The sequence below is a fragment of the Phragmites australis genome, chromosome 17, assembly GCF_958298935.1.
Source record: "Phragmites australis chromosome 17, lpPhrAust1.1, whole genome shotgun sequence".
In the NCBI taxonomy this organism is placed as follows: domain Eukaryota; kingdom Viridiplantae; phylum Streptophyta; class Magnoliopsida; order Poales; family Poaceae; genus Phragmites; species Phragmites australis.
Genome location: NC_084937.1, coordinates 10,574,742 through 10,591,813, shown reverse-complemented (window position 1 = coordinate 10,591,813; position 17,072 = coordinate 10,574,742). Strand labels below are relative to the sequence as shown.

The 17,072-nt window shown below is 57.4% G+C and overlaps 1 protein-coding gene across 1 annotated transcript; it reads right to left on the bottom strand.

The window, feature by feature from the left end:
• Positions 1–12,684: 12,684 nt before the first annotated feature.
• On the bottom strand, positions 12,685–15,467 carry LOC133896856 (uncharacterized). Its single transcript, XM_062337500.1, has 5 exons — positions 15,378–15,467; positions 14,498–14,807; positions 13,621–13,920; positions 13,270–13,385; positions 12,685–13,101 (listed from the first exon to the last, which is right to left on the bottom strand). The coding sequence occupies exons 1-5, from the start codon at positions 15,465–15,467 to the stop codon at positions 12,685–12,687; spliced, it is 1,233 nt and encodes a 410-aa protein (XP_062193484.1).
• Positions 15,468–17,072: the final 1,605 nt, after the last annotated feature.

Below are 17,072 nucleotides of genomic sequence, written 5' to 3'. Positions count from 1 at the left end.
TTAGTTACTTGATCTCCACAAATAACTTAGCCTTGAAGCTTATTGCTAATCTTATTGAGCTTCTTCTTCTTCTTATGAGCATCACTAAAATCTCAATGACTTTTGATCCGATTCTTTGAACTCATGGCATTTCTCAAAGAATTCATGCTTCATCATTTATGCATCTCCTATGGAATAACATAATAGCAATTCTCAATATGACTGTTAGTCCATAGACATTGTCATCACTCACCCGAGCATCACCTAGAGCTCATTCATCTTGAGGCATTTTCAATCTCCCTATTCACCTAGAGCTCATGCATATCTCTCATCCATGCATCACCTATGGAACAACCTACTAACAAACTCAACACCATTGTTGGTCCATAGGTATTATCATTAATTACCAAAACCACACATAGGGGTTAGATGCACTTTCAATCTCCCCTATTTTGGTAATTGATGACAATCTCACTAGATAATTATATTTAACAAATTTAAAGTTCTAAGTGAGCATATGGAGACATGAATAAGTTCCAAACATGCTCAAAAATTTATCTCAAGCAAGTATATTGAAAATAATTTAAGCATTGAGATAACAAGCTTCTATGAACTCCAAGAGGAAAGTTTCCTTGAAGAAACCAATATTCCTAACATAGGAGTTAAATGAAATCTTTCACATAGAAGGAAGTCACTTGGAAGCAAGAATTGAAACAAAGATGATCAACAAGGATTGCCACTTGTATTATTACCAATTGTAAGAAGACAATGGTATACGGAGATATCACAAGTCGGTAATTGCAACAAGGCATGGATCAACTTTCTTTCAAAAGCATGAAAGAAGGATTTTAGAAATTAAACACATGCTTCAAACACATTCTTCACAAAGTCAACTATTACAAGAAAACACAATAAAAACTAGCCGTTACTATTCTGGTTGACCTAACCCGAAGTATCCAGTGAACACCAGAGTCTCCGACCATTATTCCAAAACAGGCTTAGAACAGTGTCAGAACTAGCCGTTACAGTTCTATTGAACTGACCTGGAGTATTCAATGAACACTGGAGACTATGGGTGGCACTTAGTTGCCACACAGAAAAGACCCGGAGACTTGCCGGACTCTCCAGCCACTCCAGGTACCAGAGTATCCGATGAACACCGGAGACTCCGGACATTTAAAAATAAATTCTAATTGAGACCCTCTGCCAGAGACTCTCTCGGAGACTCTGGCCAAAAACACTAACCACCGGAGTATCCGGTGAACACCGGAGATTCCGGTCAATTAAAACAATTGTTGATTTAATCCGAATGAGAAATGATTCAAATTAAAAATCTTGAGATTTAAAAAGATCACTAGATAAGCACCACGAATCTCAAGTTTCAATTTAAACCTAAAGCAAATCAATTAATGGATTCTTGCAAAAATGAGCTTTATATGAGTTTGACATACCACATAGATGCTAGATAAACAATAATATCAATTCCAAATGGTATTGCTCAAATGTTCAAAATTATGGGTATTTAAGATTTATAAAGCATAATACTCCCCCATAATATGGTAATCCATTAATATCTCCAAAAGAGAGCCAAATAGAATTCAATAAGACGAATAAGATCAAATAAGGCTCCAAAACCACTATCAACACATGAAAGTGCAATGCATCCTACATATACTAGTTATATAACCTATACATACTAGTTGGTAAGAAAACCTAGATGCAATAGAAACAAATTCATAGCACACTTAGTAAGCAATCAAGACATATATAAATATGAGATATAGGCATAACAAGATTGCAATAAAGTCTACACATGCTAGCATAAGCATAAGCTCTAAAAGAAGCAAAGATACATAACCTGCACATGCAAAGAGCTAGAAACTTACAGAATCCAGAACTTCTGGATACAACCGGAGCTTCCGGTTTCTGTCAAACCCGGATACTCCGGACTGACCCGGATACTTCGGGTTCTGGAGCACTCGGAGATTCCGGCCTGACCCGGAATATCCGGGTTCTTGAGGATTCCAGAAAAAGTGTAGAACAAAGAATCTATCACGAAGAACAAGAATATGAATTTAAGGTATTGTGATAGAGAGTTACCTTCATAGAGTGAGATTGGGTAATGATAAATATAATTCCACAAAACTTGACTCTTTAATCAATTAGATAAATCTTCAAATAATTAGCCAAGTCTCCAATGCCCTCTATTTTACCAAGAGACTAAACACAAATTTTACTTGAAGAAATATTAGTCTCAAAGCAGAAAATATAGGATGAGCTCCCCATATATATGTGCATCCAAGTATTTGAATTACTTGTAACATGCACTTAGTTCATTCAAGAATCTATAGGAGTTTACCCTATATTTTGAGTTAAGGCACAAAAGGAATTTACAACAGAAATACTTGTGCCAAAAATGAACTTACAATCATGAGATAATGTAGATTACCACAAGATGTGAATTTGCTTCGCAATCTATTATGTGAGAAGCTTTATTGGGTATAAGCTCTTATATTTGAATGAAGTGTGTCTTTATTTGACTTGAGCTTGATTCTTCACACTTCATTTCTTGTGATGTGATTAAGTTCATTTTCCGTAGCCATCACCAAGTATCCATCACCTATATTATTAAGAAAAACTTGCTCTACTAGAGAGCCATTAAAAGCATCATATTACACAAAATATAAATTTTGCTCAAATTTTACCTAGCCACATTCAAGTGCTCACAACCATGAAAAATTGTGAACATTTGCACCTATGCTAAGCTAAGTGGCTAGATGGCTCAAGTTAGATACTTGTTACCGAGATGTCATTGAAAATTGAAATAAAGCAATAATCCACACTCTTGGCACTTCTTTCTAAATATCATGAGAAAGCCCAATTTGAAAGCGTCTTGAGATGAGATATTCAATATAGTTCTTCTCAACTAAGCCAAGTCTTCAATGCATCTCCAAGTACCTATTTAGTAAATTAAGCACTTTGTGGTACCCAAACCATGTTGGTTCCTTTAAGGTTAGTCACAAGAGATTTAGGCACCCAAATGGCCTTTGTACTAGCAAATGATGAACTAATCACCTTAGTAGCACAAATTCCAATTTTAGCCTTCCTAAGCGATAAATCAATGCCAATTGAAGAGTTAGGCTTAGGAATGTTACTGTCGGTGAATCAGGAACAGGGGGTCCCCGAACCCCGAGACCGGGTCAGCAATTCGCCACGTGGCATGGTCCCGCGGAGTCTCCCCCGTGAGATAGAGAAGATTGAGTCCCGGGAGAGGGTGCTCGGAGCCACAGTCAGTGGCCCCCGAGCACCTAAGTTCCCCGATGTTCTGCAAAGTCTAAGTATCGGGAAGGGAGTGCTCGGGAGGGTGTACGGCAATCCCCGAGCACCCAAGTTCCCCGACGACCAGAAAGGCTAAGTACCGGGAGAGGTGTGCCCGGGGACACGGGCGGTGGCCCCTCGGGCGCCCACATGTCCCGAAGAATCACCAAAGGAACTACTGGGAGAGAGTGCTCGGGGCCGCAGGCGGCGGCCCCCGAGCACTCGGTTCACCGAGGACCCATACCAATGTGCTCGGGAGAGACTGCTCGGGGAGGTGAACAGTACCCCCAAGCACTCGGGTCCCCGACGACTCAAAGAAAACCTCCCGACCGTTGCCTGGCGAGGGTCTGCTAATGAGGTGTCAGCTAGCCATAGGCTTGTAGCCGCATTTAAGAGCGCGTGTGGCCTGTCCCCTCCAACTGCTCCCGGCGCGCCCGGTGTCAGTTCCTGCCACGCTTCTAGCAGAGGGGCGTGGGAGCATTAATTGCACGGGATCCTCTCCCGTGCCACCCGATCTGTCCCAAGATGACGTCGTGAAGACTGAGGCATTCCGTCAGCCGCGCTGCTGTGTCAGGTATACAAGACAGGGTAGGCACGCCGGGTCACTCTGAGGCTGCCCGGTGGGCCCTCTCCACGGCATTCGTTGCCTGAGCATTTATGGCGACGGGTGACCGGGTGTGGGACGCTTTTTTCCACCCCCGGTCACTTCGCCCAGAGGTGATGATGATGCCCTTTCCATTCAAGGCGCCTCGGAGTTCGCGTCCTCCCGTGCGAGGCATACCGCAGCTGGCATGTATTTGAAGAGGCCGGCGGCACAGGAGACAACATCTCTGGAAGAGGCTGAAAGAGTCCAGAAGAGAGAGCTGAATCCAACCCCAAACAAGACGCCGAACTCCGGAACACCCCCAAACAACATCACTGAAGAAGAGCCATTACACACAAGCTGAAGAATAGGGAGCCCAAGGCTCTAGGATAGGAAACCCTCCTTGTAACCAGCAACATCCTTGAGGGACTTCCTCAGGACAGTTATAGTATCCATATAGGAGTAGGGTATTACGCCCCAGTGCGGCCCAAACCTGTCTAAATTCCGGTGCATTTACTTCTTTTTGCACTAGGTCATTCCACCATCACCGGCAGTTGCATTCATTCCCATTTATTTCTCCGACAAACATACTCAGGATCATCCCCCCGACCGAATCTCTAAAAAGGGGTCTCTCGGGATCCCTGCGACTGGAGTTAATCCTCCGACAGCTGGCTCGCTAGGTAGGGGGGAAGCATCCCTGAGTTCGTTTGTCTGTTTTCTTCTGCAGAAAAAATGGCCGGTGGACATCGTCTCCAGTGCTCAGGCTCCAGCTCCAGCTCCAGCTCCAACAGGGACATGGAGCCCCTCGCGCAGGAGGCCCCAGCTGCCGCTGCATCTCAGCAGCAGCCTCGATTTGCACGCACGGTGCATCCCTCCCAAGGGGATCAGGCCGCCGGGCCCAGCAGGGCCACCGCCGCCGCCGTTACTGGTGAATCGTCCAACCCCCAGCTGCCGGCCGAAACTCCTGCCGCTAGGTCCGCCTCTGGACAGCGCCGGGAAACCCTCCGGCGCAGGCTCGCCTTCAGCGAGGCCAGCCCCGGGAGCGCGCTGCTCACGATGCTCGCCCTCCTCAGGCACCCGTCGGTCCAGGCGGCGGGGGAAACCCCGAAGGGCCGCTGGCTCCAAGAAGTCACCGCCCTGGTCGGCACGGCCCGCCGTCAGGTGATGGCCGAAAGCTCCCGCACCACCAACCAGCATGGTGCCGCTAGAACCCGCTCGTCGTTGGGCAACGTTCTTTCTGGCCCGGGGGCCCCCAGGCGGAGCGTTCCTCCCCTAGTCACCTCCGGAACCCAGGACCTTCGCTTGCTCCTCAACAAGTGGAGGGGCCTTGAAGACGCACGCGTCACCCTCGAGTGCCAGCGGGAGATCCGGCAGGAGGCCAAAGCTAAGGACCAAGCCTCCTCCTTGCCAGCCGTTGTTCGTCATGGCTCCCCGGCTCACCGGCGTCCGCCGCTCAAGGGTGCCGCTCGCGCCGCAGGATATGGCACCGGTTGCCGAGCCTTCACTAGTGAGCTCCGCCGGGTCAAATGGCCCACCAAGTTCCGCCCTGAGCTGCCGGAGAATTATGACGGGTCCATCGACCCTGTCGAGTTCCTCCAGATATACACCACCGCCGTCCAGGCGGCCGGTGGCAACGAAAAGGTGATGGCCAACTACTTTCATGTTTCCTTAAGGGGCTCCGCCCGCTCTTGGCTAATGAACTTACCCCCAGAGTCTATCGGCTCCTGGGATGATCTCTGCCACCAGTTCGTGGCTAACTTTCATGGCACATTCACGCGCCCCGGCCTGGAGTGTGACCTCCACGCCGTAAAGCAGCAGGAGGGGGAGACACTGCGGCGCTTTATCCAGCGATTCAGCCAGGTCCACAACACCATCCCGCGGATAACCCCCCAAGCCATCATCGTCGCTTTCCGGCAGGGCGTCCGCGACGAGCGGATGCTCGAGAAGCTAGGGACGCACGAGGTCAAAACCACCACGGAACTTTTCGCACTGGCCGACAAGTGCACTAAGGCGGTGGAAGCTCGGGCTTGGCACGTTCCGCGCCCTGAGCACCCTGCCGCCGATCGACCAGGTTCTTCCCGCTCCGATAGGTGGGAAAAGAAAAAGAGAAGGAGGCATGAGCCTGTCCCCGTCGAGCCAGCCCAGGGCCCCGCCCGTGGGCTGGCCCAGGAGCCTGACCGTCGGCAAGCACACCAGGCGGCCGCCGATAGACGGCCTGCACCCACGGGAGCCCCGGCCCACGCCCCTCCTAGGGCTCCAGCTCCGGCAAGGGCTCCGGCTCCCGCTAGGGCCCCCGCGCCGGCTAGGGCCCCCGCTCCCGCGGGGCCTGAGCCGGGCAAGTGGTGCCCGATTCATCAGACCAGATGGCATGACCTCACGGAGTGCCGGACGGTCAAGGGCCTCGTCGAGCAGCGCCAAAGGGAGCGCGACGAGTCCCGCAGGGGTGGTGACGCTGAAGTTGCCCCCGACAACACAGAGCTCGGCTTTTAGGAGCCCGAGCACACCATCACCTTCATCGACGGAGGCGCCTATATGCCTTCCTCATGGCATAGCGTCAAGACCATGCGGCGCGAGGTGTGCTCGTCAACCCTAAGCGAAGAGGCCGTGAGGCCTCTGAGGTGGTCGGACGCCCCGATCACGTTCAGTTTGGCCGATCACCCCGCCAATACTGCAGGCGTGGGGCGACTACCCTTGGTAGTGTCCCCCACCATCTGCAATGTAAAGGTCAGCAGGGTGCTGATCGACGGGGGCGCATGCCTCAACCTCCTTTCCAAGGAGGCCTTCGAGAAGCTGCAGGTACCCTCTAGGCGCCTAAAGCTGTCACTTCCGTTTTACGGGGTGACACCCGGGCACTCCCTGCCCCTCGGGCAAGTCGAGTTGCCCGTGACATTCGGGAGTCGGGACAACTTCTGCACGGAGAGCATCATCTTCGACGTCTTGGAACTCCCCCTCCCCTACAACGCCATCCTCAGGCGCGCGGCGCTCGCTCAGTTCATGGTGGTTGCGCACTATACGTACCTCACGGTTAAGATGCCGGGCCCAGCAGGCCCCATCTCCGTGTTCGCCGAGACCGGCAGCGCCGTCTCCTGCGCCGAGCAGTCATACTCGGCCTTGGTCTCAGCTCGAGCCGAGGCCGAAGGTTGTCCAGGGGGCCTGGGACCCTCTTCATCCAAACCTCGACTCGCTGCCGACGCCTCCGATCCTACGAAGGAGGTCGTTTTGGGTGAAGACGCCTGCCAGGTCGTCCGAATCGGCGGTGACCTGGGCAGCAAATAGGAAAGCGCGCTCATCACCTTCCTCCGGGCTAACGCCGATGTGTTTGCATGGTAGCCGTCCGACATGCCCGGGATCCCTAGGGAGGTGATCGAGCACCACCTGGCTGTGTGCCCGGACGCACCCCCGGTGAAGCAGAAGGTCCGGCGGCAGGTGCCCGACCACCAGGAGTTCATCCGGTAGCAAGTCAGCAAGCTCCTTGACGCCGGATTTATCCGAGAGGTCCTCCACCCTGAGTGGCTGGCGAATCCAGTTGTCGTCCTGAAGGCCAACGGCAAGCTCCGCATGTGCGTAGACTACACCGATCTTAACAAGGCTTGCCCCAAATATCCTTTTCCTTTGCCCCGCATAGATCAAATTGTAGATGCGACCACGAGATGTGATCTTATGTGTTTCCTAGATGCCAACACTGGTTATCACCAGATTCGTATGGCCAAGGAGAATGAAGAAAAAACTACTTTTACCACCTCGGTGGGGACTTATTGTTATGTGTCGATGCCTTTTGGTTTGCGCAACGCTGGCTCTTCTTTCCAGTGCGCTATCCGCATCACTCTCGGTTCGCAGGTTGGCCGCAACATCGAGGCCTACATCAACGATCTCGTGGTTAAGTCCCGAGACCACGCTACCCTACTCGAAGATCTCGCCGAGACTTTTGACAGTCTCCGCACCACCCGCTTGAAGCTCAACCCCGAGAAATGCGTCTTCGGGGTACCGGCGGGCAAGCTCCTCGGCTTCTTGGTCTCCGGCTGAGGAATCGAGGCCAATCCAGAGAAGATCCGGGCCATCGAGCAGATGCGACCCTCGGCTCGACTCAAGGAGGTCCAGCGTCTCGCCGGCTGCATGGTGGCCCTTGGGTGTTTCATCTCCAAACTCGGGGAGCGGGGGCTCCCCCTCTTCAAGCTTCTGAAGAAAACCAGTCGTTTTGACTGGACACCGGATGCTGAGCAGGCTTTTCACGATTTGAAGCAGTACCTCACCTCGCCGCCCATGCTGGTGGCCCCTTCCAAGGGCGAGCCGCTACTCCTCTACGTGTCGGCCACCCCACAGGTCATAAGCATGGTGCTTGTGGTTGAGCGTGACGAGTGCACAGGTTCAGGTGCTGGGTCCCAGCTCCCGGCCGCCTCCGAGCACTCCCCTGTCCTCGTGGCTCCTCCCGACCAGGGAGTTGAGCCCGAGCACCCGATCAGCCCCGACCGCGTTGTCGAGCCCGGGGGCTATTGCCCGCCCTCGGGAGAAGCTGCGGACCGGGCCCGCCGGATGCAGCGACCGGTGTACTTCATCAGTGAAGTCCTCCGGGAGGCTAAGACAAGGTACCCTCAGGCTCAGAAGCTACTCTACGCCATGCTCGTCGCTTCCCGGAAGCTACGCCACTACTTCCAGGCGCATAAGGTCTCGGTGGTTACCACCTACCCGCTGGGACCCATCCTCCGGAACCGGGAGGGCACCGGGCGTGTAGTCAAGTGGGCAGTGGAGTTGGCAGAATTTGACCTGCACTTTGTCAGTCGCCAGGCGATCAAAAGCCAGGCGCTCTCTGACTTCATGGCCGAATGGACGCCCGTCCCTGAGATCACCAAAGAAGAAATCTCCGCATATCCCGGGCACGATTCCCTCGGGTACTGGATCATGCATTTCGACGGCTCCCTCACACTGAAAGGCACTGGGGCCGGAGTGGTTCTCACCTCCCCAACGGGTGAAGAGCTCCGGTACGTCGTGCAGCTGTAGTTTCACGTGTCCAACAACATGGCGGAATATGAGGGCCTCTCCGCTGGCCTCCGAGCCGCAGTGGGCCTCAGGATTCGTCGCCTCCTGGTCAAAGGAGACTCCCAGCTGGTGTTCAACCAGGTGTCCAAAGAGTACCAGTGCACGGATCCCCAAATAGCGGCGTATGTGGCAGCGGTCAGGAAGCTGGAGAAGCGCTTCGAAGGCCTAGAGCTGCGGCACATCCCACGCCGCGACAACACTCTGGCCGATGACCTCTCTTGCCTGCCTCCTCCCGTGCGCGCGTCCCTGCCGGAGTCTTTGAAGAAAGACTCACACGGCCTTCCATCCTGCCTGTCGAACAGGGAGAAGGGGAAACCTCGAACTCAATTCTGGGGACCCCGGCGGCGTCCTCAGTGGGAAGCCCCGTAAGGGTGCCGCCGTCCGGCGAGTGCGCTGCACTAGCTAACAGTTCTCAAGATACCTCATGGATGGACAAGATCCGAGGGTACTTGAAGGAAAAGTTCCTTCCCGGGGATGATGCCTCTGCCGAAAGGGTTGCTCGGCAGTCCAAACGCTACGCCATAGTAGATGGGGATCTCTACCGGCGCGGCGCACGCGGCGTCCTCCTGAAATGCATCACCCGGGCAGAACGCGGCGAGCTTCTCGCTGAGATCCACAAGGGCGAGTGCGGTGGCCATGCATTGTTCTACACGTTGGTCGGGAAGGCCTTCCGGCAAGGTTTCTACTGGCCTACAGCTCTCCAGGATGCTTCCGAGCTGGTTCGGCGCTGCAGGGCGTGCCAGTTCCACGCAAAGCAGATTCACCAGCCAGCTCAGGCTCTTCACACCATCCCCCTGTCATGGCTTTTCGCGGTTTGGGGGATGGACATTCTGGGTCCATTCCCCCGAGCAGTCGGGGGCTATGAGTACCTCTACGTCGCCATCGACAAGTTCACCAAATGGCCGGAGGCGGTCCCAGTCGTCAAGGTGACCAAGAACACGGTGCTCCAGTTTATCCGCGGCATCACCAGTCGATTCAGTGTCCCGAACCGGATCATCACCGACAACGGCACTCAGTTCACAAGTGCCCTGTTCGGGGACTACTCTGAAGACCTCGGCACCAAGCTCTGCTTCGCCTCCGTCGCTCATCCTCGGAGCAATGGGCAGGTTGAGCGCACCAACACGGAGATACTGAAGGGGCTCAAAACCCGAACCTACAATGTGCTTGCAAAGCACGGGAAAGGGTGGATCGACGAGCTGCCTGCCGTGCTATGGGCCAACCGGACCACGCCAAGTCGCGCTACCGGGGAGTCTCCTTTCTTCCTCATGTACGGCGCTGAGGCGGTCCTCCCCTCCGAGCTCACTCTAGGCTCCCCTCGGGTGCATGCCTACTCTGAAGGCGAACAGGAGCAGCAGAGGCGCGACGACGTCGACTATTTGGAAGAGCACCGGCGGCGTGCCGCTGTCCGAGCAGCCCGCTACCAGTAAAGCCTGCGGCGCTACCATCAGCACCACATCCGGGCCCAGTCTCTCGAGGTGGGGGATCTAGTTCTCCGACGTGTCCAGTCACGCGAAGGAAGGAATAAGCTGTCCCCTATGTGGGAAGGCCCCTTTACCTTGATCGGTGTCCCGCGAGAAGGCTCTTTTCGGTTGGCTGCAGAAGATAGGCAGCCGCTCCCCAACCCGTGGAACATCGAGCACCTGCGCAAGTTCTTCCCGTAGATAGCCATGTTTGCAGGCTCAGGTCAAACAGGCATGGGGCTTCCCCCCGCCCAAGTTGACCGGGGGCTACCACTAACTGGGTAAGTCAGCCAACCTTGTAAAAAAAATTATCAATACAGTATGTATATCAATGTGCAGTTCGTATGTCAGAATTCATTTTTTCCTAGATTCCATATGTTAAATCTGTCTGGTGAGATGCTCGACTGTGCGAGAAAAGTTCTGCTATCTCATTTTCCCCGTTGATAAAAGAATCCTGATTGGTATACGCACGGGTAGTTGCCGCTGACTTATGTCTGTTGTGGTAGGATGTGGTGTTCGGTGTCGTGACAGTCCCCCGGGCACTACCGAGCCCCTGGGGTTCTCGGGTAATCCTATCGCTCGAGCTGCTTGAGTAGTCCGGAGCCTAGGCCCCAGGGGCGGGCTGTCGGTGCTTGGTCTGGTCTATCATACCAGGGCACCACCGAACCAGAGGACCTCTGGGTTATGCCTCTGCCTGCTCTTGTCCACCGGTTTGGGCATTCAAGAGGTCTCGGGTCAAAAACGAGAGCAGTCTATAATGAGTACCGCACTAACAAAGCGCACCGAGCAAAGAATTTCTCTATTTATTCTTAGGTCACAGATCGACAATCAAAAGCAAAAGTAGCTCGACCGCGAGGGCCTCAGTGCCCAGGTCGCTGCTCGGCCCTAAGGGACCTCGGGTGGTCCTATCGCTCAGGCGTGAGTGGTCGGGATTGCCTGATCCCGGGCTCCTCATGCGCCCCTTGGTGCTCAGGCGCCCCGGCCGTGGGAACCAAGTTCCCGGGCACCCTGAGCTCGGAGCGCATGCCCCTCCTGGATCGGTTGGCCGAAAAGCTGACAGCTATCCGGTGAGTGGTTAAATTCAGACGAATTTACATTCAGTAATATTTTGTTCCCAAGTTGTCCTCGGGGGCCCCCCGTACTCTAACCTGCTCGGCAAGATGGTCTCCTCGCACCCAAAACCCTGCCACGTGTTCACTTTCCCCAGAATGATACCGCGGTCGGTAGAACGGTGCACCGTACGTGCGGCAGTGTTTGACCGAAGTCTTTCATGGTGGTCGTGGTGTTCGGTCCGCTTAGTAGGCCCCAGGCACTACCGAGTCCCTAGGTTCCTCGGGTAATCCTATCACTCGAGCCACTCGATTAGTCCGGAGCCCGGGCCCCAGGGGTGGGCTGTCGGTGCTCGGTCCGGTCCACCCTAGCCCGGGCACCACCAAACCGTGGGGACTCTTGGTCGCATTCTCGCCCGAACGTGTCTCCAGTCTACCTGCCAAGTGGTCGCGTAGTGGGAACGTGTTCACTAGTCTTGGCGTGCTCCGTGCTGGATCGACCCATCTACCGAGCCAGGAAGTGTGTTTCTTTGTCTTTTGACTTAGCCGCTGCGGACTCGCGAGGACTCGGGGGCTGAACGCGCCGAGAAGACCTCACTGCTCGAGCAACGAGTGGTCGGGACAACTTCGTTCTCGGGAAGGAAAGGTCGGGCCTGGTCCGATTGAGTACTCCTCGGGGCATCAAGTGAAAACAGCAAGAACAGCGGGAACTTCATCGAGCACTCAGAACAGCACTGGAGTTGCGACCCCAAAAGAAATGCTGCCATTACATTCACAAAAAAAAAGAGAGGACAGCTTTTCTGAGGGATCACTCCCATATTTACATCAAGTTAAAAAGAAAAGAAGAAGAAAAAACTACTACAAAAGCCTAGTCGGAGTCGGAGCCTTCGCTGCTGCTCCTCGGGACTGGGGTCGGCGGCGCCTCCCGCATGAAGCCAGCCACCACCGTGGCAGCGGTGCTCTGAACTACCTCCCGGGCGGCCTCCTCCTCGGCTTCGACCACCCCTTCTTGAGCTAGTTCCAACGGGAAGTTTGGGTCCCGGCTCCGGTAGCAAGCCAGGACGTGTTCGGCCACTGCCTGGGCCAAGCCACGCCCCTCCCGGGCGGCGAGTTCCTGGACGGCCTTGGGCAGCGCCTCAAGGCGCTCGTTGACCTTCTGGAAGCCTAGGGCAAACCGGCCGGGGCCTGCCCCCTTCTCCTCCACGTGAAGTCGCCCGAGCCCGGCCACCCTCACGGACCGCTGCATCCGCCGAAGGATGTCCTATAGCATCAGCTGCAGGCTGGCCCGTTCGACCGAGACGGCCTCAAGTTCCTCCGTCACGGTCCGCAGCTGCTCCTCGAGGCCCTGCCCCCCAGCCGCACCAGCAGAGCCAGCGCCGAGCGCCTGGGCCTCAGCCAGCTTCACCTGCCCCGCCAAGACGGATAGCGCCTGCTCGCGGGCAGCCAGCTCTATCTTGAACTTGGCGGCCCGCTCCTCCCAAGCAGCAGCGGTCGCCGCTGCCTCAGCAGCCTCCGCCTCCCGGTGGGCCAGCAGATCCTCCCGGGTGACCAAGTTCACCGCCGTTATCTCGGCGTCGGTCTCCCGGATCGCGACGTCCTCCTCCCGGCATTGGAGCTCCCCCTCGACGTGCTGGAGCTCCTCTCCCCAGTATTGTAGCTTGGTGTGGGTCTGGTCGACCTAGTCCTTCTGGTGGGCTAGGTCAGCCTGGAGGGCTTCTGCTGCCCTCTCGCGGTTCACGGCCGCCTCCTCCTGCTCCTGCGCCTGCCTCTCCCTGGCGAGAGCCCCGGAAGCTTGCTGCCACGATGCCTCGGCCAGGCGGGCGGCGTCTTCCCGCTCCCGCACGACCTCCGCGCGGGCGTCCTCCAAAGCCTTCCGCTCCCGTGCGACCTCCGCGTGGGCCTCCTCCAAGGCCTTCCGCTCCTCCTCCATAGCGCGCCGTTCGTCCTCGTTGGTGGCGCGCACTGCGGCGAGGCGGGAGTCAAAAATGTGCCAAGCCGCGGTAAGCTGCGCTCTCTCCGTGGCCAAAGTAGCGCGCTCCGCCTCCCGCTGCGCCACCTCCCCCGCCACGGCCGCCTCCAGCCGCCCAATCACCTCCCAGGCGCTCCCAAGCACGACCAGGAGAGGGTCGGCGGGCTGGCTGGGCGGCGGCTGGGCGCTGGGTCCCCTGCAAGCCTCCTCCGGGGGGCTCGGGGTCACCGAAAACTGCCGCGCGGTCATCCGCCCCGCGCTCGGCGCGCTCGGACGGCGCCGGACACTTGGGCGTGGCCGCTGTTGTAGGCTCGAAGCAGGGCGGCGGCTCCGTTTCTGTCTCGGCCGCCATGTTCGTAGGCCCCAGCTCTGCCGCCGCACCCACCAGCCCCGGCTCCGCCACCGCGCTAGGCAGCCCTGGCTCCACCGCTGTGCTCGATGGCCCTGGCTCCACCACCGTGCTCGAGGGCTGGCGCCGGCCTCGATGCCTCCGGCCGCCCCTGGCTCTCGACGGCGCCCGTAGGCAGCCTACAAGAGAAGAATGGGATCAAAACTCTGAATTTAGTCCAGGAAAAGCACGCCCAGGAAAGAAGGGAGGATGAAACTTACGCGGCTGTGGGTCTTCGGTACTGCCACCTTGCTGCCGGAATCCTATACTCTGGGCTTGGCGGTGTTGGCCCGGAGTCCTCCCTCCTCTTCCGCCGGGGGCTCTACGAGGCCGCTGTGTGGTCTTCGGGCGCCGAATCGGGCCCAAGCAGACCAAAGTGCGGTTCCAGAACCGCAGATGCCGCCCCCGCCGACGGCCCCGCGCTGGACGACTGGCCGCCCTGGTTTCCCCCCGCGCGTGGTGACGGTGATGGCAGGGACTCTAGCACAGGAATAAAGAGCTGGGGGCACTTTCCCCGGTCCTCCGGCGTCGTCGCCGCCCCGCTGCCAGCGGCGCCTCCTCCTCCGGTGCGGCGGCTGCTGCCTGCAGCAGCACCGCTGCTGGCCTGCGACCCGCCGCCCACGGTGCCCGCGCCGCTGGTTCGCACTGGGCCGCTTTCGGCCCTCTCGCCGGCCGCCTCATCCACCCCAGGGATCTGGATAGTCCCGGGGTTCTTGCGCCCCAGCCGGTCGATCAGCCCCTGGGCTTCGAACTCCGGCAGCGTCGCTTGCAGTGCTGCCTGGTTTGGATCGGCGTAGAGCGCCAGTTCCTTCCAGGGGAGCTTCTCCCGGCTCAGATCGTCCACCCCGATCACCACCCGGAGGAGACCTTTCAGCTCCGGAATGCCGATGTCCCACTCCTCGCCGATCTGCATCCGAGTGATGTCCTGGGGGCCGGTGTAGTACCAGCAGGGCCGGACCTGCTCCCGCAGAGGCAACAGGCGGCGGCGCAGGAAGTCCGCCACCACTATCACGGCAGTCAGCCCGGCCTGGCGCAGAGTCGATGCGTGCCAGAACCAGGGCCATCTGCACGTCCACCGGCGGAGGCACCTCCCAGATCGCCCTCTGGGGTTCAGCCACCACCGCCGGTAGGGCCAGGAGGTCGTGGGGGTTGACGTCAACGTAGAACCAGTCGCGCCGCCAGTCCTCCCACTTGCTCCGCAGCACTTGTGGAATGTAGTGCTCCCTAGGCCGTCCCACAGCCGGAAGTTGCAGCAGCCGGCGACGTTCGCGGTGGAGAGGCCCCTCTTCTTCCCGGCCGATCGCAGCATGAAGAAGTGCCGGAAAAGCATCACCGATGGCAGCACCCCCACGAACATCTCGCAGAGGTGGGCGAAGATCGCCAGGATGACGACCGAGTTGGGACTGAGGTGCACCAGCTGGATCCCGTAGGTGTCGAGGGTCTGGAGGAAGAATGTTGAGAATGGCGGCACGAGCCCGGCCACCACGAAAGAAGAAAAGAGGACGATGCGCCCCAGCCGGGGTGTCACCGGCGGGAAGCTCGCCGGCGTCACCACCGAGGCCCCTCGCTGGCCCTCGGGAACCATCAGCTTCCGTACCTTCTCCGCCGCCTCCTCGTTCAACAGCCAGGACTCCGGCAGCACACCATCGGGTCCCTGGTCACGACGGCTTCCTCCTACCCTTGGCATCTCGTTGGAGGTGGGGGGTGGTCTGGGTGGTGGAGGAAGGATGATGCTCTGATCACCTAAGGAAGGTTTGGGGCTCAGGAGCGCAAGGAAGAAGAAAGCACGATCGCAAGAGGGCGCAAAGAGGGGGGGCGGTTCGCTCTCCTCCTCCTTTTATACCCAGCGAAATTCAAACGTCGCCCGACGCAGCGCGCTCCACGGGGTGGTTTCCTTGGACCGCGCAACCGGAAGGCGGTTTTCCCTCGGGCCATGCGGTTGTCAGCGATTGCCAGGCGCACTTCCCTCGATTTGCGCATTTATTGCGCACGACTGCCTACCTCGTTATCGTGCGCCGCCTGTCCCCACATCACGCACCTCGAGAGTTGCCTGGGTGCACAACCGTTCGGCTCCCCTTCGGGACATGCCAGAAGCTCGGACCGGAGGGGCCGTCCCCTAAAGGCACACCGCGTGGCGTCGCTGCTGACCTCGGCCTCAGTCGACGACGAAGGGCCCATCCGCAGTGTCTAGACCATCGCCTGCCAATAGGCTCGGGGGCTGCTGTCGGTGAATCAGGAACCGGGGGTCCCCGAACCCCGAGACCGGGTCAGCAATCCGCCACGTGGCCGTGCCCACGAAGTCTCCCCCGCAAGATAGAGAAGATTGAGTCCCGGGAGAGGGTGCTCAGAGCCGCAGTCAGTGGCCCCCGAGCACCCAAGTTCCTCGATGTTCTACGAAGTCTAAGTATCGGGAAGGGAGTGCTCGAGAGGGTGTACGGCAATCCCCGAGCACCCAAGTTGCCCGACGACCAGAAAGGCTAAGTACCGGGAGAGGTGTGCCCGGGGCCACGGGCGGTGGCCCCTCGGGCGCCCACGTGTCCCGAAGAATCACCAAAGGAACTACCGAGAGAGAGTGCTCGGGGTCGCAGGCGGCGGCCCCTGAGCACTCGGTTCCCTGAGGACCCATACCAGTGTGCTCGGGAGAGACTGCTCGGGGAGGTGAACAGTGCCCCCGAGCACTCGGGTCCCCGATGACTCAAAGAAAACCTCCCGAACGTTGCCCGGCGAGGGTCCGCTAATGAGGTGTCAGCTAGCCATAGGCATGTAGCCGCATTTAAGAGCGCGTGTGGCCTGTCCCCTCCAACTGCTCCCGGCGCGCCAGGTGTCAGTTCCTGCCACGCTTTTGGCAGAGGGGCGTGGGAGCATTAATTGCACGGGATCCTCTCCCGTGCCACCCGATCTGTCCTAGGATGACGTCGTGAAGACCGAGGCGTTCCGTCCACCGCGCTGCTGTGTCAGGTGTACAAGATAGGGCGGGCACGCCAGGTCACTCTGAGGCTGCCCGACGGGCCCTCTCCACGGCGTCCGTTGCCTGAGCATTTATGGCGACGGGTGACCGGGCATGGGATGCTTTTTTCCACCCCCGGTCACTTCGCCCAGAGTTGATGATGACGCCCTTTCCATTCAAGGTGCCTCGGAGTTCGTGTCCTCCCATGCGAGGCATACCGCGGCTGGCATGTATTTGAAGAGGCCGGCGACACAGGAGACAACATCTCTGGAAGAGGCTGAAAGAGTCCGGAAGAGAGAGCTGAATCCAACCCTGAAAAAGACGCCGAATTCCGGAACACCCCCG

Coding starts and splice junctions, on each gene's coding strand:
- LOC133896856 (XM_062337500.1), bottom strand. CDS start 15,467: ATGCCAAGGGTAGGAGGAAGCCGTCGTGACCAGGGACCCGATGGTGTG. Junction 13,921..14,497: donor GCTGATCGACCGGCTGGGGC/GCAAGAACCCCG, acceptor CTTCTCTTGTAG/GCTGCCTACGGGCGCCGTCG. Junction 13,102..13,269: donor TGGAGGACGCCCGCGCGGAG/GTCGTGCGGGAG, acceptor CAGAAGGACTAG/GTCGACCAGACCCACACCAA.